The following is a 25,184-nucleotide window of genomic DNA, read 5'->3' on the forward strand; positions in this document are numbered from 1 at the left end:
AACTAGACGTTTAATGCATACTCTGCACACTGTGCATTGGGTACTTCCTATTCTATCATATTATTTGCATTCTACATGCTTTAACTTTTCAAAAAAATATGGCACATGACCTCCTTACACTGCATGTTACAAGTAATCATCTCAGAAAAAAAAATTGAATGTAAGAAAAAAAAAAGTGGTCAGCCTTTGGAAGGTTTATATCTGCCACATACACTATTATAAATTCAGTTTAGCTCAAGTCAAGTTTATTTGTATAGCGCTATCACAAAGCATATTTTTGTACTGTGCTGTGTTATATTTAAAGGGGTCATGATGTGATTTCAAGTTTTCCTTTCTCTTTGGAGTGTTGCAAGCTGTTTGTGAATAGATAAGATCCCTAAAGTTGCAAAGACTAAAGTCTCATACCCAAAGAGATATTCTTTATAAAAGTGAAGACTTGTCCACGCCCCACTAACGCCTCGTTTAAACACGCCCCCACATCTCTACGTCACTGTGTGGGAAGATTTGTTTACCGCCCAAATGTTCACGCAAAGATAGAAGGCGTAACCTTTGATTCTCGTTGTTGCCGCCGGCACCATGTTGTGTTATGCCCCCACTGGATGCAACAAATGCCTCGTTTGTAATGGGTATTAATGTTATCATCTTGTCTCGCTGGTGTTCTGACCGGGACACACATCACAGTATGTTAAGGGTCGTAACATTTCCGTCACACGCTTGAGGTATTCGGCCAATCACAACGCATCTCCCTTTTCAGAGAGACGAACCTTGTAAAAAACGATGCGTTTCAGAAGGCGGGGCATAGAGGAGCAACAATAATGTACAGTATGTGGAAAATAATGTGTTTTTTTTAACCTTAAACGGCATAAAAACATTTCATTACACCAAATACACAAAATAAATGTTCTTTTTAGCAACATCATATGACAGTAAGTTCACTGTATACAGTGGAAAACTGTAATGGGAATTTTAATTGTGTTGTTGTCTGGTTAAAAAAAAAATATTAAGTTTAGTAATTCGGTATCTTAACATTATTTTAGGTAATGAAATATACACATTTTTTACTGCAAATTTAAGATCAGTGTAACGGAAAAGGTGACTACCGTATATTTAATGGTGTTTTACCATAAATTTCACAATTTTTTTTTTAACCTTTTCTGTCATCTAACGGAAAAATAAATAATTTAATAACACTTAGAACTTCTAAATGAATATCCATTTTTCATACTGTCTATTGCTGTATATAATTTTGTGATGCCTAAATATCACCCATTTTATTGCTGCATCCCCAAATATATATAAAAAAGTCTTAGTAAAAATATAAATACTTAAAATTGCATATAAATAAAAAATATGCTATTTTTAGCATTTATATTTTTTATTATAATTTCCTCCTTGTTTACTGTGAAAAACACGCCTTTATTATTTTACACTAGATTTTGACTGAATATTTCATCTTGCTTTAAACATTTTAAAGTCTGCTTATTGTATCAGCCAGAATTTTAATATTGCTGCATCCCTATTAAAATGTAAAAAAACAAAAAAACAAATTGCATATGCAAATGCATTTTAAACTAAGAGTTTCCTTGTTAATTTAGTGAAAACAAAGTCTTGATTGTTCTAAACTAGAGTCTGACTGTATTTTTCTTGCTTTAAATAATTTACATTTACTTGGGAACATGGCTTTTTCAAAGCAAATACATAAATAAACCGTTTTTAAATTTTAGCAAAAGCCTTGAAAAAAATACAGTGATGGACTTTCCAGCTTCCTCACCTCACATGCACTGACACATACACGTGCAATAGCACTGAATGAGCACTACGTCACCAAACCCATTTCCATCCAACATCTAAGAAAAGTACGAGCCTGCCTAGTCAGCAGAGATCTGACCGCACGTCTCTGCTCATTCTGCTGGATGACCACCTCAATGAGTCATGGGAACCAGAGACACGAGAGCTCATCGCACACCGACGCCAAAGTGCTGACGCCAAACAAAACACACCACAAAACACACACCGCACGGACCAAGCAATAACAGCCAGGCCTGTGGGAGAAGACACTGGATGTCCAACACAAGATCCAGCCCAAAACAGACACAGAGGAAACTCACAATGGATTCATTCAGGAGTCATTGCTCTGAGAAAGACAGCTAAAAGTGCTAACTTCAAATACTCTGTGTTAAGAGAAAAGACAGCTGATTGTGGCTGGGCTGAATCCAGACTTTAAAAACAGCTTTGTGGGCAAACCATGCTTTCAAATGACTGAAGGCTGAACAATGGCAGCTTACTCTTTCTAGGGTAAATCTCTGTAAACATGTGAACATATTAATCACAGAAAATATCAAAGAAATAATTATTTATCTATTTACTGAGTGCATTGTGAACAGTGCTATTATTGATAACCCGAAACTAAAATGAAAAATAATTTAGTTATTTATAACTATTAATTGAATTTAATTAATGGAAAAATTTAAAACTGCAATTCAAATTCAAATGGAGCTGAAATGAAATAAAATACTAGATGAAAACATCTAATATTTATATTTATACTTAAACTTATTCTACTTCAGCCTGTTGCCATTTCTATGGAAGCCCATTTCCACTTTTTCATTAAAAAAAAATAAATTAATTAAAAATGTATCTGTGACTTACTCACAATTCTGACTTGTTTTTTCTCAGAGTTGCGAGATATAAACTCACAATTTCAAGTTAGAATTGCATGATATAAATTCGCAAATCTGAGAAATAAAGTCAAGTTTGCAAAATATAAACACTTTGTTTCTCTTTATTTATCTGATTTGCATGGTTATATCTCACAATTGTGAGGAAAAAAAAGTCAGAAAGTACCTTTTCATGATTTATTCAGTGCTGGAAACAGGCTTCCATACATTTCTAATTGTTAAGTTGAAGTACTAAAATGAATAAAACTGAAAAGAAAAAAAAACCTACACAGAAACACTGAAAGAAGGGTGTCAGCAAGGATGCATTTACTTCTGTATTATCATGGAAATCTAACGTGGATATGTAAGAATGGGCATATATCACCTGACAATAACTGTAACATCATATGATTGCATTCCCATCATTCAACCGGAGGTGCTAGAAATCACATGCCCCATGACATACCAGTGACTGTAAAGATGAGTCTATCCTAGCGTGCTAAATCTCAGTGAGCTCAGCTGTCTGACATCATAGCGAGCGATCTGAAAAACACAGACAGAGACTGAAACTGTACAAGCCACAAGAACAGAAACGAAATACACTTTCCTCCTGAATCTCCGCTAATAGAACAACACTGTGACTGAGCGATAATGCACTGAGATACATTAGAGGCCAACACGATACGCTTTCCCGGTGGTAAACAAGCCAGCACTCAATTACACGCAGGAATCCTCTGTAATTGCAGGAGAAGAGACTGTCTGAGAGCAGATGAAAGCCTTCGGTAGTGGAGGACGCCTAAAAGTCCTCCAATCAGTCAATCCTGGAAGTCGATCTTCAGCTGTACAGTGGCTGCCAGACAGCAGAGATGTGGCTCGCCCACATGAGAAAAGCCCACGGTAAACCCATTCATGCTAGTCCTGGCCTTCAGGCCTCCAGCAGATATTACACTTGATGATGCTGTTACAAGTGCTGCCATGAGAGAAAGAGTGACGACAGCCATGAAACCCTTCATTTCAGACGCTTCACCAAGCGTAAATGCATCTGAGCGTTCAGGCCACATTTGCAGACTTCAGTCCTCCCTGCACACAGAGTCTGAAATTTTCATATGCGTTTTTCCGTTTTTCCCATTCGTAATCATTTCCTATCTAAATGCTTGCCACGGATGCAAAAACAGAAAATCGAACCCGATCTGATTTTTTTTTTTTTTTATGATGGACGAAAGATTCTTTGTTTTATTTACTTTGTTTTTAAAACAAATGTTTTTAAAACATTTTTGCACAGTTTAACAGCTGTTGACTTTTACACCACAAACAATGAAGCTATTTATGTCTGACTTTAAATTTACTGTCACTCAGAAATTGCTTGTAAATCTCATAAATTACAAAGAAACTGCAAGAACCTTTAAATTAAATGTGATTCTAAGTAGAAAGACTGAAATGGTATTTTTTGTTTCACAACATATGTAATCTTCATATAATCTCCAATAATCTTCAGAAAATCATTTTTTAGTTTAACAGACGTTGTCTTTTGCACCACATCGCCGAAGCAACGTCACTTTGACTTTAAATTCATTTTTATTCAGAATTTGCTAGTAAATTTCACAAAGCATTACAAAGAAACTGCAAGTGACACTGAATTAAATCTGACAAATTGTATTTTCTTGTAAAACATTCTAATAATATGTTTTATTTACTTTTAAAATATTTTTTTTACAGTTTAACACATGTTGCGTTTTGCACTGCCTCCTGTTTTCTGTTTTTACGAGCCAAGCACAGCACAACATCAGTATTATCAGGGAAGTTATATTTGCATATAGCACAGGAGTGGCACATCAGAGTTATATATAGCATATCTATATATATATATAAACAGAATGTGCAAAGTGACTATGTGGCCCTAAACCATAAATGTAGTGGGCATTTAACATATTTGTACAGAGCAATTCATATATTGTTTATGGTTTTTGGTATTTTATAGTCATATTGTGATGGTTTTACGTTTAGTAAGGATGTAATGATATTTTCAGTGTCAGATCACAGTATCAGTTGTCTTCTTTTAACTTATTTATCCATGAATCTGTATGATATATCTTAAGTAAATTGATTGTTTGTTAAAAATGTTTGTTGTTTATTTATTGAATTTCTTTCGTACTTTTATTATTTAACCAATTAATAAACCAATTATTGTTTGCAGCGAATACTGATTGGCTGGAAAAGTCACAGTATGTGTGTTGAAATCTGTTATTTTAGTATCATTGATATATTATTATAGTTTTGATTTAGATTTAATTTTAAGTTTACATTATTTTAAGCAAGTTTTCTGTGTGCTTTTTGTCATGTTTATTAGTTTTGTTAATGTCAAAATAGTTTTGAGTTTTGGGTTTTTGTGTAATTAGTTTTAATTATTGTATTACTTCAACTTCAACTAAGAATGACAAGAATTGCTGACTTGGTAACTACCTAAAATAAAATAAATGTATTTTTTGTATTTCCATTTATTTCAGTAAATAAAATTTCAAGCAACAAAAACACTTTTTATGGCTTTAGTTTTTATTTAAAAAAAAAAGTACAAAATAGACAGAAATAAAAATATTAATGAAATTAAAAATGTGTGCTATAATTGTCTTCCATTATGTGCAACAGGACCATACATTATCACTTAAATTATTAATAATAATAATAATAATAATAATAATAATAATAATAATAATAATAATAATAATACATTTTACTCTATTGCATAGCATTTTATTGCAAGCATGACACCAGGGAACAAATGCAACCCTTCTTTCAGACCATGCAAATTATTATTCGCATCAAAACTTCTGATTGGCAGAAAAAGTAACATCTTGTGAACATGTTGAAATCTAGTTTGAATCCGACATCTACGTCACATTCCAACCCATAAGAAGTCTAAAATTAATTCCAAGATTAAATAAATTATACCTTAAAATAGGGCTGCATGATAATGCCTAAACTGATAATCACGATTATTAATAACGATTATTCTATACTGCTGGAAAAAAAAAAAAACTGCTAAAACCAGCCTAAACTTAGCTGGTTTAGACTGGAAGTAGCTGGTTTTAGCTGGTCTCCCAGCCTGACCAGCTAAGGAAGTGGTCAGGGAAATGCAATAACATTTCATGTGTCCTTTAACCAACCTCCACTGACTATACACTGACTTCATTTAACCAACTATGATAATACAAACTCATGGTTTGGTTAGTGTTTTGTAATCTGTATTCACATTAGATTTTCTAAGTGACAAAAAGCGAGAAAAAGCCACTCAGATCGCACAGTAAATTTGCTCTAAGATCGTTAATACACACTGAAAACTAACACTGCCATGCCATTTCCAACACGAAAACTGGTAAAAACTTTAGAAACTCTTAATATAAATTCCAACAATTCCAATTTATGTACATTTTTCCCCATTGTATTGCCACAGGTAGGAAAAGCACATTGATTCCTCAAACACAATAGATCTATTACTGAAGCTCAGTGAAAGTTTGATCATGGCACATTTGGTAACACAAACAGTACAGATGGCTCGTGGAGAAACACACATTGTCTATATGACACTTTCATGTGAGCAGAATATCGCTGTGGAGAGATCGCTAAACTCGTATGTTTTCATATCATCATCAGTGCTTGCTCCGGCATCAGTGAGCGTGCAGAGGGTTGCCAGATTGCACAAATTAAATAAAACACCAGGCAGAAAGTGTATCCTTAAAGGAGAAAAGCTCTGTTTTGTGGCTTAAAGCTCTTCACATCTGGCAACCACAAGCATGAACGCAAGAGAAAAGACTTGTTAGCGATGCAAGATTAAAAATTAAAAACATGTTTCAGGATAAATAACGAGCCGGACAATATCATGACGATTATTTTTAATTCAATTCAATTCAATTCAAGTTTATTTGTATATCGCTTTTTACGATACAAATCATTACAAAGCAACTTTACAGAAAATTAAGTTTCTACAATATTTCGTAGTAGCTTATCAGTGGTGACTGTCAGTTCATGTGCATATAGCAGAAATGTTCAGAAAAATCAATAAAAAAAAAAAAAAAAAATTAATCTTAATCTCTTAATTAATCGAGAAAGGTGGATATCGTTATCGAGATTAAAATATGATTAATCGTGCAGCCCTACTCTAAAATTAAAAGTAATACATGCCAATATATTGTCTTCCATTATGAACTAAATACAGCATGTGTGTTATCACCTCAAAAAATGTGTTCTATGTTTTCATGAAGCAAATCAACTTTTAACTCACTTTCTCATTGCAAAATTCTGAGAAAAAAAAACCCAACACTCTTCACTGAGGTTCAGCATGGACCGGCTTCAAAGAATTTGGCCTCCATCAAAGAACAAAGTCTTGAAATGATCAGACTCCTGCAGAGCTCAGAAATAACTTCCCCCGTATAGAGCAAAGATAAATAGGTGTGCTTGTGTAACCCATATAACATCGCATAGATTGAGCCGGCTCACAGAGAGACCAGTAGGGGCGGAAGTACAGGTTTACAGGACTCAGCGTGAAGCCCCACTAATAATAAACACATACTGTAACACAAGTGACGGACTTTGAGAGGCATTTTCATGTTTAAGCAAAAAAGCACAGTGATCTTGAATATGAAGACTCAAACTAAAACTAATACCCCCATGACCGCTCTTGTTATGAATAATGGGACACATCCATTTCTTTTTCCCCTTTTTATGAGTCATCCAACTAATTAATGTCATGATGCAAATACATGCAACTAAAATGTGACAAATACTATCACACGTTACTATAAAGTCTCAAGTTAAAAATACACACGCACTACTCCGATCACTCATCAGACCACAGACTTAACTAACAAAAAGCGCCATAATATACTATCATAATAGGTTTTTGCACATACAGAACATTATGAAAATATCATGAACATAGTAATATGTGGTACATGCACTTTACTCTGAAAGATTTAATTTTCCTTTTATTAAAACAGCAACTATGACATTAAAAAATTTTTTAAGAAATGTCCTTAATTTTTATTCTATCAAATGTCTCCTCCAATCAAACCAACATCAAACTAAATGGCAGAAGATTTTTGTTGTTATTGTTAACCATCTATAAACAATTATCTATTTATAAACTAGTGCTTTCAAACGATTAATCGCGATTAATCACATCCAAAATAAAAGTTTTTGTTTGCATAGTATGTGTGTACTGTTCATAGTTATTATGTATACATGAACACACACACACATGCATGTGTACATTTCAGAAAAATATGTTGTTTATATATTATATATTTATTTATAATATACATTATATGCATATAAATATAGATGTGAATACATGTAAATATTTTCAAAGTACATGCATGCATTTGTATGTATTTATATTTACATAATAAATATACACAAAACACACACATTATGCAAACAAAAACTTTTTTGAATGCGATTAATCGTGATTAATCGTTTGACAGCACTACTATAAACTATTGTTTTTGAGAAGTGAAAAATCTGAATAAATTAAAGCTAATTATTAAATGTATTAAAGCTGAAAAGTAAATAAAGAAATTTAAAAAAGCAAAAACAAAATTAAAATTAAAATAATTAATTAAAATTAAATGCTTATTCGGCACTAAAATGAATTAATACTACCAACAGCAACGTCTATGAAAGGTTAACATTTGTGTTGTCTGTCAATCAAAAAAATTACTAATTATTCACACATTTTCTGTAATTAATCATGACTAATTGATTATTAATATATTGTCATAATTTCACATAGAACCTCCAAATTAATAGAAACAACATAAAGTTGGTATATTTTAAATATATACGTTTAATGACATCTCTTGACCAAGTCTCTTTATTACTAACAAATTTTTGATAATACTGCTGATGATGTCTCTATTAAATGCATCTTCCTCTCAATTTTAGCCATTAATTATAGCCATTCAACATTACAGTATAATTGAAAATAGTTTTTTTTTAACCTTTATCTAGGCTCTGAAAAAGTATAACAACTTTTAATTTAAGTGAACGTAAAAATCTTCACATAAACTATAAATTTGTATATGCATAAACCATATAGAAGAATTTTTATTTAAGCTACAAAAGTTAATCAGCGACTAGAACAGTCGAGTGGTTTCTCCATTTCATTTCTGTGATTTGACAGACTTCAGCAAGTTTCACTTTCAAAGCAGCGCTGTCTCTTTAAAATCTGATGCATATCATGATGCATATCTGACACATATACGGTTTTCTCGCAACTCTTTATGATTATTTTGGACTTTATAACTCATTTAAGGCCGTGTTTACAAAATCGCTCGCCAAAACCGTGCATTTTGACATAATTGCGTGTTTTTTTGTCATTTAAGTGCTACTGGCGTGCTTGTCCGAAGCGGCTAGCCAGCATACGTGTTTTTTTGTTATTTAAGCGGTTGTGCAGAATTTGTTAAGTATGATGGATTTGATTTTCAAATTATTATGGTTTTGGTTATTTTTTTAGTGATGATATGACCGATAAAGCTGTGTTTATATTCCTTTAAACTAAAGTTAACTCCCTCACACAAGCATTTGTCAACGCTGCCGTCTATTGATGTTGCGGTCTCCGGTAGATTGTTTTTGCATCTCTTCAGGGTTGCCAGGTTTTCACAAGAAAATCAGCCCAATCGCTACTCAAAACAAGCCCAAAATTAGCCCAATTGCATTTGGAGGGGGTCCCCAGTTAAAAATCAAGTTTTTTGGCAGGGTTCCCCTTGCTTAAATTCGCATTCCAGGGGATAAATTTCATGTTATTGGAGTCGCTTCAACCCGCGTACATGAAAAACAATCGGCGGCAACAGTATTAATGTAGCCCAATTCCGCGAGAAAACCGCGGACTTGGCAACACTGCGTCTCTTCCTTTTCTTTTTCTGACTGGCCCGAGCCAGTGTTACCACCTTGTGGACAAACTAACTTAATTAGTGCAAACACAATTCGAGGCATATGTGCAATCTGCACTACTCTTCTCACGGGCAGAATGAAGATGATTGGTGGGCCGCCAATTGAATAGCCCTGAGTTATAGAGATGACAAACCTGTCAAACAGAAAAAGTTTCACATCTGTGACTGGAATATAATTACTCTCAAGTTCTTGTCACCATGCCAAACGTTTTCAAATTCCCAACCAGCTCTCACAGCTTTACAGATCACAACTGTGCAGACAGTTTCGGTATTTATTTACCTGAATATTTTCTATTTCAAATATATGTGAAGACTTTTAATTCAGCAAAACACTAAATATGTTTGCATGTCCTCCAGACAGGTCTCAGCTCTCAGTTTCTCCTTCTACTTTCCCCTGAAAAGTTAAGGCTCCTTGCAGATCAATACTTCATTAGTGGCTAAATCCAGGACCGCAGATGATTTATTTTTGCAAAGCCACAGAAACAGCCAGTGGATTCCATTTCAAGAGGGACATTACAGCAAAAAAAAGCAGTAACGACTGCACAGAAACACCCGAGCATGCAGAACCAGTCCAGACCTCAGGGCCTATTTTTGCCTTCAGTGTCTCTTGAGTCAGCATTTAGTGATGTTCACCCTCTCAGATTGTTCCATGACCACAGCAGGATTTCTTAACAGTGGGAGAGGACGGAGGAAACTGGCTAATGTGTTCTGACGAGGAAAAATATACTGTAATCAAACACTATAAATAAGCTCTTCAGAAGAATTTTAAGAACATCTGTGCAGAAGAATACAGCATTTTAAAGGTGAAATTGAAAAGTATCATTTTCGAGTTTGAATTAATCTTCAAGTCTCATGACAAATAACTTTATGAAGTAACTTTCCGTCCATTCATAGTGAAGTAATAAGAATGAAATAGTGCAGATGCTAGAATATGTATATAATGTGCAAGGGCTGGGTATGGGGACAGATTTCATGATTCGATTAAATTCTGATTCAAAAGCTCTCAATTTGAATCGATATGATACTGATTCATTCAGAAATATTTCAGGTACATGTGAATTTTTCTTTAAAAAAAAAAAAACAAAAACAAAAGAAACTGTAAATTATAAAAGGTTAAAATTAACAACCTGAACTATTAAAATTAACTGATGATCACAAAAAAAAAGAAAAAGAAAAAGAAAAAGAAAAAGAAAAAGAAAAAGAAAAAGAAAAAGAAAAAGAAAAAGAAATCCTATTTCAACTCAAGTTTTAAGTATAATCAACTTGGTTATACAAGTAATTTAATCTTGAATTACATTAAACCTACTTGAAAAAAATCAAGCTAGACTGCAATTTTGTAACTTATTTTGATGAGATTAATTCAAACATGCATTTCAGCATCATTAACAAGTAAAAATATAAATATAGAATATATTATTAGCCAAAGTCACCTCTCTAAGAGTTCCTTGAAATGTCTTTTGTGAGGAAAATGTAACATTCTGTGACCAAAGCTGTTAAAACACAATGAGATAACTTGAGTAAGCTAAACGTTATCTTTCAACATATCTTCTGATGTATATTCATTCATTCATGTTTATTTCGCACTATAACTAGTAGTAAAGAGGAAGAAATTATCGGTTCACGTGCCACTTGAATTGAGGCACTACAGCAATCGGTCATACCACATTAAAAAGCATCAAAACCACATGTATTACTTGACGTTTGTGATAAAACTGACAGAATTTGAAATCTGAGTCTGTTTCTTATCAAAAGTAACAGCACAAAACTTATTGTGATTATTGAATGGGATGCAGGTTAACAAGATGCATGCATATCCGTATATGGCTCTGAGGTTGTCTTATTCAAATAGCCAACCATCTACATTAGCAACAAGCTGCAAACTGAAACAGCTCGCTGGATGACAGTTTCAGACTCAGACAGTCCACAGCAAACTGGCTGCGTGTATTTTTTTTTTTTTTACAACTTTTCTGAGCTGGCAGACATGCTAGAAACTAAATGCAAAAAAAGTGGTTATTTTTTTAGTTGATGTCTTTTTTATGGTGGTTGTTTTTTAAAAAGGGGATTTTTATTTTTTCAACACACTTGACGATTCGTATGTATTTAACATTTTGGCAAATTGGTGGTTAATTTGCATATCTTACTCATCCGTTTCGTCTGATATGCTAACGCCCCACTAATATGTTTAAGTATGTTTTCAAAGTAATCAAATTGTAAACACTGACAAGAAATCGCCACCTCTATTTTCCACCCAGCCCTACTCTCTTAAAGGGGTCATATGATGCGATTTCAAGTTTTCCTTTCTCTTTGGAGTGTTACAAGCTTTTGGTGCATAAAGAAGATCTGTAAAGTTGCAAAGACTAAAGTCTCAAATCAAAAGTGATATTCTTTATAAAAGTTAAGACTTGTCCACGCCCCCCTGAAACGGCTCGTTCTAACACGCCCCCACATGTCTACATCACTATGTGGGAAGATTTGCATGACACTTCCCAAACGTTCACGCAAAGAAAAGAAATGTCTGTTTCTATAAAGTAGGCAATTCCAACTTTGCAAGGACAGTCTGGCGCTTCTGACACACAGCCTGTAAGTACGTTTTCATATTAAAGAATTTGCCAATGATGATTCAAACGTGAGTTTTGAGAAGTGTAGAGTAGCGCTTGTTGTTTATCGTTTCTCCGATCACAAATGCAGATATGGTTTTATGTTTACGCAACGCAAAGCGCAAAAAAGACAGTATAGGTCATTATAATCAGTAATTAGGTCCCCACTGGATGCAACAAATGCCTCATTTGTAATGGGTTTTATTGGTTTTGTCTCATCATGCTGATGTCCTGACATTTTGTCCTACCCGTCAGGCACACACGGCATCATAGTGTTAAGGGGTGTAACATTTCCGTCACACACTTGAGGCATTCGGCCAATCACAACGCACTGGATAGCTGGCCAATCAGAGCACACCTCGCTTTTCAGAACAATGAGCTTTATAGTTTTTTAACATCCATGGAGAGATGCAAAAGGCTCTTTAGTTTGGAAAAAGGTTCTTCAGATTATATAAAATGCATAAAAAAAGAAAAAAAGGGGGGGTTTTAACAACTTGTTCATTCTTTGTGGAACCCAAAATGGTGGTTCTTTGGCATTGCTGTAAAAAGCCCTTTCTGAAGCTTTATTTTGAGCAACTCTTGTCCTGATTATCAGAGACACGGCTTCTTTTACTCCAATGACTGAGTGTTTGTCCGTAGCACTTCACACACTCTGAGCTGGCTCTGACTCTGGACGTGTGTTTTTCCCACAAGTTAACAAAACAAGCGGCCAAATCTCACAGGCTCTGGCCAGCATATAAGCCACCAGCCTGAACTCACTGTGAGGACAGCAAATCTCGCTCACTTTCCTTTTTTTCCTTGATCAATCTTAGCAAAATTGAGTCCAAATGTGCACAGAATACAATACTGTTGTTTAATTTAACAAGCCATCAAACACCATTCCTGAAATCAGACATCCCCTAGATAAAGAGGCATAGCTTTAAAATTTATGGCATCATCTACAGTAAGACAATTTACAACATCACAGATAGGATGTGACGCGATCAGGACTGAAATGCTTTACAGCTAAGGGCTTACACTAGCTTACACTTGCTCACTCTACCAATTAACACACAAAATATGCATGCATATATAACATGTCACTATATCATTTTAAATAAATCACTGAAGCTGTCTAGTGTATTAGAGGAAATCATAACAGATCCCAGCATACATTAAAAATATCAATAATATTAATATATTGTAAGGAGCTTTCCATTTGTTTACAGCTGCACTGTACCTTGAACCGTCGCTGGGACACAGTGACACAGTGAAAGAGATGAACGCAAAACATGCACACTAATTTGTTGCTAACGTCAACATAATAACATCTATTTTATGTTGTTGCCTAAACAAAGAGATAAAATTAGCATTTATGACTCTTTTATGAAACTGGTCAGGCTGGATCATGACTGACAACTTAAAGTCACTCTGCTCTGCATCTTTGACTGTCTATCATCTTACAAGATGAGATTTGGAGGTATAAAAACAAACAGAAACAAAGTTTTGCCAAGGCTGCAGCTTTCATCCGTTCTCTCACTATTTATTCTGGTACATAACATGATGCAAATCATATTCAACACAGTCAGCATGAAACACAACCTGGATAGTTTTTTCTTCCTTATTGTGACGTACATCTGAGTGAAATGGCTTCTGGAACGTAGGGCGGGATTTCAGCCATCGCTGGGAGTTTGATTGACAGGCGATCTGACCAATCATAAAGCCAAATCTGCCATTTTGTCCGACAAGCAACCCAAACAAGAGAGTTAGATTAACGTCGGTGGACTATGGTGTCTTGTTGGTTTTCTGCGGTTGAGACAACATAACTATAATGTTCATTCATGTTTATTTCATGCTATAACTAGTAGTAAAGAGGAAGAGATGATCGGTTCACGTGCTGCTTGAACTGAGGTGATTTCTTCTAAAGCTACACTTAGTCAAATCAGTGAAAAAATACACTGCAGGTCAAAGAGGACACTGACAACGTACCGACAGACAAGACAGAGCCATTTAGCAAGTCTCAGCTTTTAAATTTTGTAATTTTGTTAAAGAAATTCAAAAATTGTTTTTTTGGAGCTCAAGTTGACGGATCACTGTAGCGCCTCAGTTCTAGCGGTTCAAAAATTTAATCGATCTCTTCCTGCTAGTTATAGCATAAAACATAAGACATAATCGAACATCAGATGGTATGTTGTCTCAACAGCAGAAGGATGTCAATACCCCATTTTCAAGTTTGACTCTACTGACGTTAATCTACTCTCCTGTCTGGTTTGTTTGTCGATTGCTTGTTTGCCGGTGAAGGGTGCTAAAAACCTGGTCACTGGACGGTCAGTATAGTCCAACTCCTTTTTCAAGTCTTACATCATGAAGAGAAGAGATGTCAATAAAGGAGGGAGGGAAGTTAATGTTTTGATTAAAAATTAAAAGTGCAAATAAAATTTTTTTTTTTTAATACATAATTATGTGCATGGATGAATTCAATATAATAAATATTTTAACACTGTGTAAAAATATTAGAATTGTAATTTTTGATTTCATGATGTCTAAGTGCATGTTAATTGCAATTAAATGAAAATGTATTATAGTGTAAATTTACATTACATATAACAAGTTGAACTTTTTTTCTTAAGTAGAACTTAAGTTCATCTTTATATGTAATGTCATAATTACTTCTGTTGTCTCTGAAATACTGTTAAAGTGTACTGCTGAATGTACTGACAGGCATTTATGGTCAAATAAAATATATTGAAACATTAATTAAACTGTTTTTATTGTTTTTTATTTTTAATGATTTATATTTATTTAAGTTTATTTAAGTTCTTTCAAAAAGTAATACTGAATAACACTTGTGTACCTAAGTGTGTTAAGAAACAATCAAGAAAATGCACTCTCTTTAAGTACACTTAAGTTGCAAATTCTTTCATTACCAATCACATACAAGTGTACTTAAATTAGTTAAGGAATTGCTATGAATGTGTACTCTCTAACTAAAGTACACTTAAGTGGTCTTTTATTTTATTAATATTACATTACCTGCAAGTACAGTTAAAAAAAAAAAAAAAAAAACACCTTAAGATTTGAAGTACACTACAAGTGCACAATTAACCTAATTAAACACTTATTTAGAAAAAAAAATATAAGTGTTAAGAAATTAAAAGTATTTTTGATAAAAATGTAAACTTACATTTGCTCACATTCCGTCAGTCTTTCCTTGGTCAATGCATGCTTGTTTATTAATATTTTGTTTAATTTCATATGTTTTTTAGCTACCAATAACACTGTAGTATATATCGTTCCAGTTCAAATCCAAACTGCACCAGATTTCCACAGATTTCCAACCAAATCAGCTAAGAAAATGCATCCATAAATTTCATCTGGGCCCAAAATCTGTAAATTACGAGGCCTTAAATCAATTTAGAAAAAAAAAAAATCAATAGCTGGTTTCAGTAGATCGATGCAGCATTGTAATAAAGTAACATTACCAATCTATACGATATTGATTGTCTTCCTCACCTGAGATGGTGGGACCGTTTTAGGACAGCAAACACACAGCACTCTATTTCACTAAGTCTCACCTGTCCCCACAGTCAGAGTGTACAAATGAGAAGGATGCAGGTCATCAGTTCAGTCTCCGTGGCCATATATCATGCGGACATGCGGGACTGTACCTCACCGCCACAGCCCTGACAGGACCTGAGGATGAGGAATGGTACGTCTCCGTTCCCCTGACAGATGGGCATTTACTCACTGCCCCGGACCAAGAGGAGCCGTGGGTTACTCAGGCCCAGAGATAGTCTGCATCTAACAGCAGCTGCTTAAATGCAATCAGGAAGGACAGTATGGAGGATGCATCCATATGCAGGGAATTTTATTACAGTTCATGAAAGCTTTCCATTATGTAATATTGCATCATTATTGCTTAAAGATAGGGTAGGCAATTTCGGAGAGACTCATAATAGCAAGCTAGCTTTGAAAGCATAAGATCCCATCCTCCCTGCAAATGACTTTCCAAAGTCACGCCTCCTCCAAAACAGACGAGAGGCTAACCAGTGACAGGACGAGAGGCGGCATTGGTGGAGGGATGAATACAGCACTGTCAGACTTCCTCATGTCTCATTCACCAATGAGAAATTTCAGTTTTATTTCAATTACTGAAAAACATTTTTTAATAGTTTTAGTTACACAAACATAGCTAGGGACCAGAATATCTTTGGTTATGTTCACACTGCACAATATTCAAATTTATGACAAAACTGTGGAAAATGCTGAACGTAATCAAATCTATTCATATCGACACTGAGCTGAATTCATCATACCTCAGACATTGCTTTAGGATTTACACATTTATGCAGAAGCTGCGGCCAAAACCGCTCAGTTGCTTACTCATTCAACATTCAATGCATAGTGAATGTCACATTAAAGCCACAGGAAACAAGAAACAGGAAATGATACGACAGAGAGGTCTATGTAGACCCACACGATTGTGTGCCATGTTCAACAAGCCTCCTACATGCATCATAACTCTGCCAATTTATGACAAGGCAAGGTAAGCTAATTTTTATGTGGTGCAACGCTACAAAAAATAAATAAATAAATAAATTTTCCATTTCCATTATGGTCACACCACATGATTTTTCATGAATTCAATAAATTAAAACATTTCTTAAACCTATTTTTAAAAAATCATTCCATATTTATACAACATTAAGTTCCCATTCTTTGTGAAAATAAACATCTCAGTATTTATACATATAGAAATGGCCAGCAAAGAAAGCATGATGGTGCCATGCTTATCTGGAAATGATACTATGGTAATACCTTAATATGGACATGCCATGGTATCATTTAATGCCATAGCATTACCATCTGATACAACTGTGTTGTGGTACTGACACAGTACTTTTTTGATCGAAGGAGGAAAAACATTTTATTGTTGTTTTTTTTCCAATCTCAAAAAAAAAAAAGCAGCCAATCACATCATCAGGAAGAGGTTTGTACATGTTGGATGCTGGAACAAAAGCTTAATTGGCATCCTTTGTGTGACTGAAGAGAACGAGCTAGAATCAGACACACACTGATGCATGACTCGAGAAAAAGCCCATTATTCATTCCACAGCTGTCAGGCCAAAGAGAGAACAAGGAAAAGGCGTTGTATACAAAAACAGATTTGCACCCGTGCAGTAGTATTTGACTACACCAAGTCGCAGAAATGGTGCATGAGCTTCCCTCTCGAGCGGATACTAAACAACACAACAGCTCTGGTGGACTCAAAGAGTTTGCTCTGTAAAGCCAACAAAGTGTTCACAGAGCTCTGGGATTCTGGCTCAGTCAACAGAGCAGAAAGCGGCATCCCACGGCCCACAACTCACCACTGTAGAAGCGGATCATGCAGCTGAGGTCGGAGTTGGCGGCTTCCTGCTGGACACGGAGTGGGTCTTCGTAGCCCATGGCAGTCAGGTAGTCGTAGAGCATCTGAAGAGGACGCTCGGAGGGGTCCAGCCTCCTACAAACAGGAGGAGACCAGAGTCAGAGCTGAGAACAAACTCAAATACAGCGCTCTGAATCATAAACAAATGACAAATACACTTTAGAGACGCATGTCATACAAAACCAGGTGTCAGATTCACAAAACATTGTAAAGAAATCGTTCACTCAAAAATGAAATTGCTGAAAATGTATTCTCCCTTAGGACAAGATGAAGAACAGATTTGGAGAAATGCAGCATTGCAACACTTGCTCACCAAAGGATGCTCTGCAGTGAATGGGTGCCGTCAGATTGAGTCCAAACAGCTAATAAAAACATCACAATAATCCACAAGTAATCCACACCACTCCAGTCCATCAGTTAACGTCTTGAGAAGAGAAAACCTGAATGTTTGTAAGAAACAAATCCATCAAGACGTTTTTTTTTTTTTTTTTTTTTTTTACTCTAAACCATTGCATTCTAGCTAAAATAAGTCCTTTATTATTAATACCGCATTCTCCAGTAAAAACAAAAAAAATTGTCTCATCTGAATCAGGAGAGAAATCTGCACAGATCACGAGTTAAAACAGTTCTAAACCAATTTATCAGTGGATTTTGATGTGAGAGGACAAAAGGGATTGATTTTTTCACTGGAGGAAGCATTAAGAATTATGGATTATGAATGCATATTTTAGTAAGAACTTAAAAACGTCTTGATGGTTTTGTTTCTTACAAACACGCAGCTGGACTGGAGCGGTGTGGATTATTGTGATGTTTTTATCAGATGTTTGGACTCGCATTCTGACGGCACCCATTCACTGCAGAGAATCCATTGCTGAGCAAGAGATGAAATAATAAATTTCTTGAAATCTGATAAAAAAAAAAAAAAAAAAAAAAAAAAAAAAAAACTACATTTTGGATGGCCTGAGGGTGAGTGAATTTTCAGCATTTTTGGGTGAATTATTCCTTTAAGAAATTTCTAAATGTCTTCAGAAGATGAAAGATTATATGAACAGGAAATATTCCTTACTTGTTGCCATGCGTGTTTGTTTTTACCAAATAATCAAATGAGTACAACATGGTGATACTCATTTTTAAAATCGGTATATTTGTGTATTTTTGACTGACTGGGGCACATTATTGAGCAATCAGGGAACTATCAGATTTATAATGACATTTAATAAATAAATACTGCCATTAATTTTTCAATTTCAGTTTCCAAACCTCATGTAACCCTTGTGAAATACACAAATGCCATTGCAATGTACTTCTAATCCGTTTCCTCATGGGGAACAAAAAAATGTTCCCACAAGGTCAACATTTACTAGTATTACTATACTTGTGGGGACATTTAGTCCCCATAATGTATTTGTACACAAACAATAAGTCATTAATAGTGTATGGATGCGTATGGAAGAAAAATGACGACAAATGTCTTTGAAACAAAAAAGCAAAAAATAATACATTGCATTAACAGTGCTTGCATTTTAATGCCTTGTATTTTCAGGGCACTGAGAAACAAAAACTGTTGAGGCAACGCATTATTTTTTTTCAGTTTCAGTGCATAATATATTTTTTTGTTTCAAAGACATTTGTCATTATTTTTCTTCATACACACGACCCTACGCAAGTATCCCAGCTCTGAACAAGCGTGACAACACACAGGTGTTTCGATTTAAGATCAGACTCTGTCCTAACATCCTCCAGCAGTGCCTCTCCCTCAGAGTTGGGTGTTTTCCCAGCACGCCAGACAGATAATATATCCCAATCCACAGGGATCACGTCTCGTCCAACTCAATATCTCAACATTCATTAAAGCGCTGAAAGCAAAAGCACACCGAGCTCATGACGTCTGACAATATTCCCTTTAAACAAAGCAAATAATCAGTCTGTTGATCTGACTCCATCATCTGTTCGTGACATGACGGCATCCTGCTTTTTATTAAAACTGTCCAGCCTCATAATCGTCCACCTCGTGCAGCGCCGCCGCCTTTCTCTCCCTGATTAAATCGTCATCTCATTCCAGCGCTCTAATCCTGTTAACGGATCCTCGCGGCGCTCTGAAGCAGACAGGCCGGTGAACACTGCAATCTGTGACCCAGAGCCTGGCAGCTGCTCCGATCACACGCTCACAGACAGACCTGTCAGGTGTCCTCGTGTTGAAGCGGAGCAGGGGTCGGCCGCACCGTACCTTCACAGCAGAAGCCCAATTCAGCAGACGGAGATTTGGTTAAAAAAATATTTTTATTAATATTATTAATAAATATTATTAATATTTTTGGTTAAAAAAAATATTTTTTTGGTTAAAAAATTATTATTATTATTATTATTATTATTATTATTATTATTATTATTATAAATAAATGAAATACAACAATATAACAAATACTAAATAAAAACAAAAAAATAAATTATTTTAATTTTGTAATTTTACTGTAAAAGAAAAAAATCTGTATTATTTTTATTTTTATTATTAATACTCAAAATAAATAAAAAATAATAGATTGTAATTTTGCATTAAAATTAAAAAAATTAAGAAAAACAAAATTAAAAAAATTAAGAAAAACATTTACAAGTAGTAGTAAATTAATATATAAATAATAGAAATTACTAAAACAAAATGAGAAATATTTTTGTAATTTCTCAAAAGTATTTAAGATACATAATACAATATTCCTAATAATAAAAAATAAATAATAATAATAATAATAATAAACATTATCATAATATAATTATATAACATTTTTTTCATTTATACCAACACAAACATTACTAAATAAAACAAATAAGAAATAACATAATACTTGTATTTCACATTGAAACTATAAATATCAAAATACTTATATTTATGGATGTCTTAATTTCTTCCATTTCAAACATTAAACCACTGAACTTTTATTTTGCCCTCAAAACTTCTCTTTTGTTTATGAGCGCTCCTCATTAAAAGTATGGGAAGATGGTTAGTGCATGCTAAATTCCTAAAAGCACATTAAAGGGGTGGTTGATTGTGATTTCACTTTTTTTTTAACGTTGGTTAGTGTGTAATATTGCCATTTGAGCTTAAACAATTTCTGCAAAGTTACGATGCTAAAAGTTCAATGCTAACAGAGATATCATTTTTTTTTTTTTTAATTACGGCAGTTTAATGCCTACGAATACGGCTGGTAGGGACTACAACAAGCTACTTCCCGGGTTTGTGACGTCACAAAATCAGAAATGTACATAAACTCCGCCCCCAGGAACATGCAACAAAGGGGGCGGCGCCATTTTGCATTTACACAGAAGCAGTAGCATTTACAAATAACAGCGTATCTAAAAGTATGAGACAACAAACAAAAAAACATAACATTAAGAGCCGTGCTTGCACAGGTTCTGCACGATTCTCTTCACTAATATCCTCTGTGTCTCAATCGGGATCAATATAATAAGCAATATAGTTGATGTCATTGTTTACAATACAATCAGAGCGCATTCTGAGCTGAGGGGCGGGACGTTTAGATGTGCACTAGAGGCGGTTTAGCCAATCACAACACACTAGGCCAGCAAACCAATCAGAGCCCATCGCGTATTTCTGAGGGAGGGCCTTCATAGAACCAGGAAATCATAAGACCGTTCATCAGAGAAGGGACAGAGCGGTGTAGAATAAAGGTAAATTATGTGAAAAATAATGCGTTTTTTTAAAAACGAAGCATGAATACATGCAAGACTGCAACCCATAAACAAAATCAAGCCTAGTAGAAAGAAAAAAAAAGAAACAACCAAGCTGCTGGTGGATAATGAGCTGCTCACGTGTGTATGAACACAGTGCTGCGCTTCACTCTGAAACACGCAGTGCATTTATTTATTTATTCCAGTTGTCTTTGCAGCTGATAATTGCATTAAGCCATAATTTGCTTTTGGTTTTATTTTGACTAATCATGCAGCCCGACTCTGTAGTCGCCCCGGCTTTGCTCTTTGCTTTGAGAAGCAGAGTGCAACTGACAAGGACACTTTAGGGATTTAATGGTTTCTTGCTGCTTACCTGAAGTGAAATAAATAGTAGACAAGGACAGAAAGTGCGCACACGCGCACACACACACACACACACCAGCAGATGTCCCTGCGAGCTGCTCTAATGTGCAGCCTCCTCACAGCTAATTCAGCTTAGCTGTCTGGCTTTACCTCGGCTCAGAGCTGGACTGCTTCCTGCGAAATAATGTGATTTCAGCCATCTCAGCTGCAGCCCAGTCATTCCCAGAAGGGCAGAGAGAGGGGAAAGCATGACTTGCTTCTCTCACTTTGTCAGACACACCTTCAAAACCACCACAGACACTGCAGACAGCGGACACTAGACACACACACACACACACACACACAGACACACACACAGAGGAAAGCACAAACCCGCCTCGAGAGCACAGGGAGTGTTGCAAACGCCCGCATATTCTGGTGTTTTGCTCTTGTGCACTTATCGTTAGTGGTGCTTAGACACTATTACTAATGTTTATACTGTTTTCAAAATCTGGAAGTCATGACTTTAAAGGGACAGGTCACTTAAGTTAAAATTCTGTCATCATTTGTTCAGAAAATTAAGACAGTATTACAGTTGCACTGTAAAAAAAATAAAACATTTCTAAATGCTTGATTAAAAAAAAAACTGAAATAATGTGAAAATAGTTTTTTGAATTCAAAAATATTTTAGATTTAACAAAAAATAATCACATATTGATATTCACACACACACACACACAAAAAGCCAAATTGTGCAACCCTACAAAAAATGTAAAGCAAACCTGGAGTTAAAAAATAAATCCAACAACTAATAAGTAAATAAAAAAATACATGCATACACATTGCATCACATTTTAGCTTTAGTATGTAAGTAAACACATCGAAATAAGTTTAAAGCATAAAAAAAGATTTTTAAAACAATGACGTGTAGAGAATTGTACTTTAAAGTAAAACTTCAAGTACACTCAATTGGTCTTTTATGTCATTTATTTTTTTTTTTTTTTTTTATTTTATTTGCTGAAAGAGACTTTTTTTAAATATATTTTTTTTTTTGGTGTACTGTGAAAGAGTGTTTTATATAATTTTGTGTGCTTTTCACACTCCGGTCAGATCATCCTTGCTGTCGAACCCTGAGACAAGATGAACATGATCATGATGACAATATCCTGGAGGATCATTAACATTCAAAATATGTGACCCTGGAGCACAAAACCTCACAAAACCAAAGTCTTAAGTCGCACAGGTATATTTGTTGCAATAGCCAACAACACATTGCATGAGTCAAAATTATCCATTTTATTTTCATGCCAAAAATCATTAGGATATTAAGATCATGTTCCATGAAGATATTTTGTAAATTTCCTACCGTAAATATATCAAAAAAAAAAATTTAATTGGTAATATGCATTGCTAAGGACTTAATCTGAACAACTTTAAAGGCGATTTTCTCAATATTTAGATTTTTTTTGCACCCTCAGATTCCAGATTTTCAAATAGTTGTCTCTCAGCCAAGAGATTATCTTATCAACTATCATAACAAACCACACATCAATGGAAGGCTTATTTACTCAGCTTTCAAATAATGTATAAATCTCAATTTCACAAAATTGACCCTTATATGACTGGTTTTGTGCTCCAGGATCACATATCATGAGGTGCAAATGAAGGACCAACCCTGCAACTCACATAACCAGTCATTTATAACCAATAAGCGTCTGATATTCACCTTATCATTTCTGATAAACACCCTGACCTGTGTGTGTTTGGCACAACTGCTCCACAGCGCGAGTCTGATAAGGATTATTACCAAAACAAGACCTCGTCTAGCCAGAAAATTACAGCTGGGTGACTGAGCATCCATCTCTGCGTCTGTGTTACCTGATTAGGTCTCCGTGCAGCTGCAGATAGAGACCCTGCACGTCTCTCTGAGCACACAGCTCCTCGGCGGTGGTGTTGGTGGAGCAGAGCACCAGCTTCAGGTCCGGCTGGGTGCTGGTGGAGGTCTGGGGGCCCGAGGCTGGAGGCTGAGGCTCCGAGGCCCCGTAGAGACACACACAGCCCCGCTGAGCGTCGCCCTTCAGCCAGTCTCGCTCTCGAGAGCCGAAGCGCGTCTTCCGGGTCACGCACCCTCGACTGCCATTCCTCTTCATGTTACGCTGCGGAGAAGAGTCTAGATTAGATGCTGCTTGCGCTCTTTAGAGAAATTATGGCCTTCTAGAAATAAGGCCAAAAACAGTGTTTTCCAGTCCAAATCAGTCGTAGGAAATCATGCCTTGGTAACCACAAGTTGGTGGCTGTCGGGACTCCACCCTGCAACACAGAGCCTGTCTGAGAGACACCAGGCTTTGTTTTTGCTTGCAGAAAACAACGCCAGCACAAATATTTACCCAGGGCACAAACGCCCTGCAGAGATGTGCGAGTCGAGACCACTTCGGAGACGACATGTCATTAGTTAGGCTGGTGAAATCATTTTCTGATGATGCTCAGACCACTACACACTGGCATCAGCAGCTCTGGGTGTCTAAAATAACAGTCGACCTTTCATTGTAAGGACAAAAAAAAAAAAAAAAAAAAAAAATATTGAACTTCTTTTGGGTTCCACAGAATAAAGTAAGAAAGTAAAACAGGTTTAGAACAACCTGTTAAAAAAAAAAATAATAATAATAATAATAATAATAATAATTAATAATTATTAATTATTATTATTACTACTACTACATTCCACAGAATATTTATTTAGAAAAAGAAAGAAAGAAAATAATATTGGTTTGGAACAACTGGTTTAATGTTAATAATAAGAACCATAAAATAATAATAATAATAATAATAATAATAATAATAATAATAATAATAATATTTATAATAGTTGTTGTTCCAAACCTCATTCTTTCTTCAGTGAAGCATAACATAACATGAAATTATTAAAACACATTAATACCATCTGCTACTTTTTATGAAAGAATAAATCACATTTATTGCATAATCCATTTGGTGCAATCAATGGTTTGATCTAAAGATCAAAAGATCCTCACTGACTCAACACAATTAACCTTTCTAATCACATACTCAACTGAACAGAGAGCTTATGACCCATTTCTACTATTTATAAACCTTTTTGTGCATTTGTTTACCTATTCTTGAATAATATTTTTGAATAATATCTATCCACAAAAGGTCATTGCTAAATCACTTCTGATTTCTGATCAGATTTGATCAATTTCTCATACATGCTGTCTTATATTGTCTTTGTTTGTTTCACTCATTTAAATGATGTGGTCATAATAATAATAATGAGCAATATTTCACAGCTGACTTACCATCAATCTTCTTTCTAATCAAATGCGTCAGCATTATTACCAGTCTCTATCTGCTCTTATCTGTCAAGTTAGGTTTACTGTAAGTGTGACAAACAATAATAAATGACATATGACATACATTAATATTGATGAATGAGAACACTGCATTGGATCCTAATGCTGTGAATAACGAAAGGTTTTTTTTTTTTTTTTTTTTTTTTTTAAAGATAAAGATAAGAGCAACTAGATAAGATGGC

The 25,184-nt window shown here is 35.0% G+C and overlaps 1 protein-coding gene across 1 annotated transcript in view; it reads right to left on the minus strand.

The window, feature by feature from the left end:
* LOC109078968 (PH domain leucine-rich repeat-containing protein phosphatase 2-like) overlaps positions 1–25,184 on the minus strand; it is a 61,445-nt gene that overhangs the window by 33,594 nt on the left and 2,667 nt on the right. Inside the window, exons 2-3 of the mRNA XM_042728668.1 lie at positions 23,510–23,787; positions 17,547–17,680 (exon numbers count right to left, since the gene is read on the minus strand). Coding sequence (XP_042584602.1) covers positions 17,547–17,680; positions 23,510–23,787 — 412 coding nt within the window. The remainder of the gene's footprint in view (positions 1–17,546; positions 17,681–23,509; positions 23,788–25,184) is intronic.

The sequence above is a fragment of the Cyprinus carpio genome, chromosome B7 (assembly GCF_018340385.1).
Source record: "Cyprinus carpio isolate SPL01 chromosome B7, ASM1834038v1, whole genome shotgun sequence".
NCBI classification, from domain to species: Eukaryota; Metazoa; Chordata; class Actinopteri; order Cypriniformes; family Cyprinidae; genus Cyprinus; species Cyprinus carpio.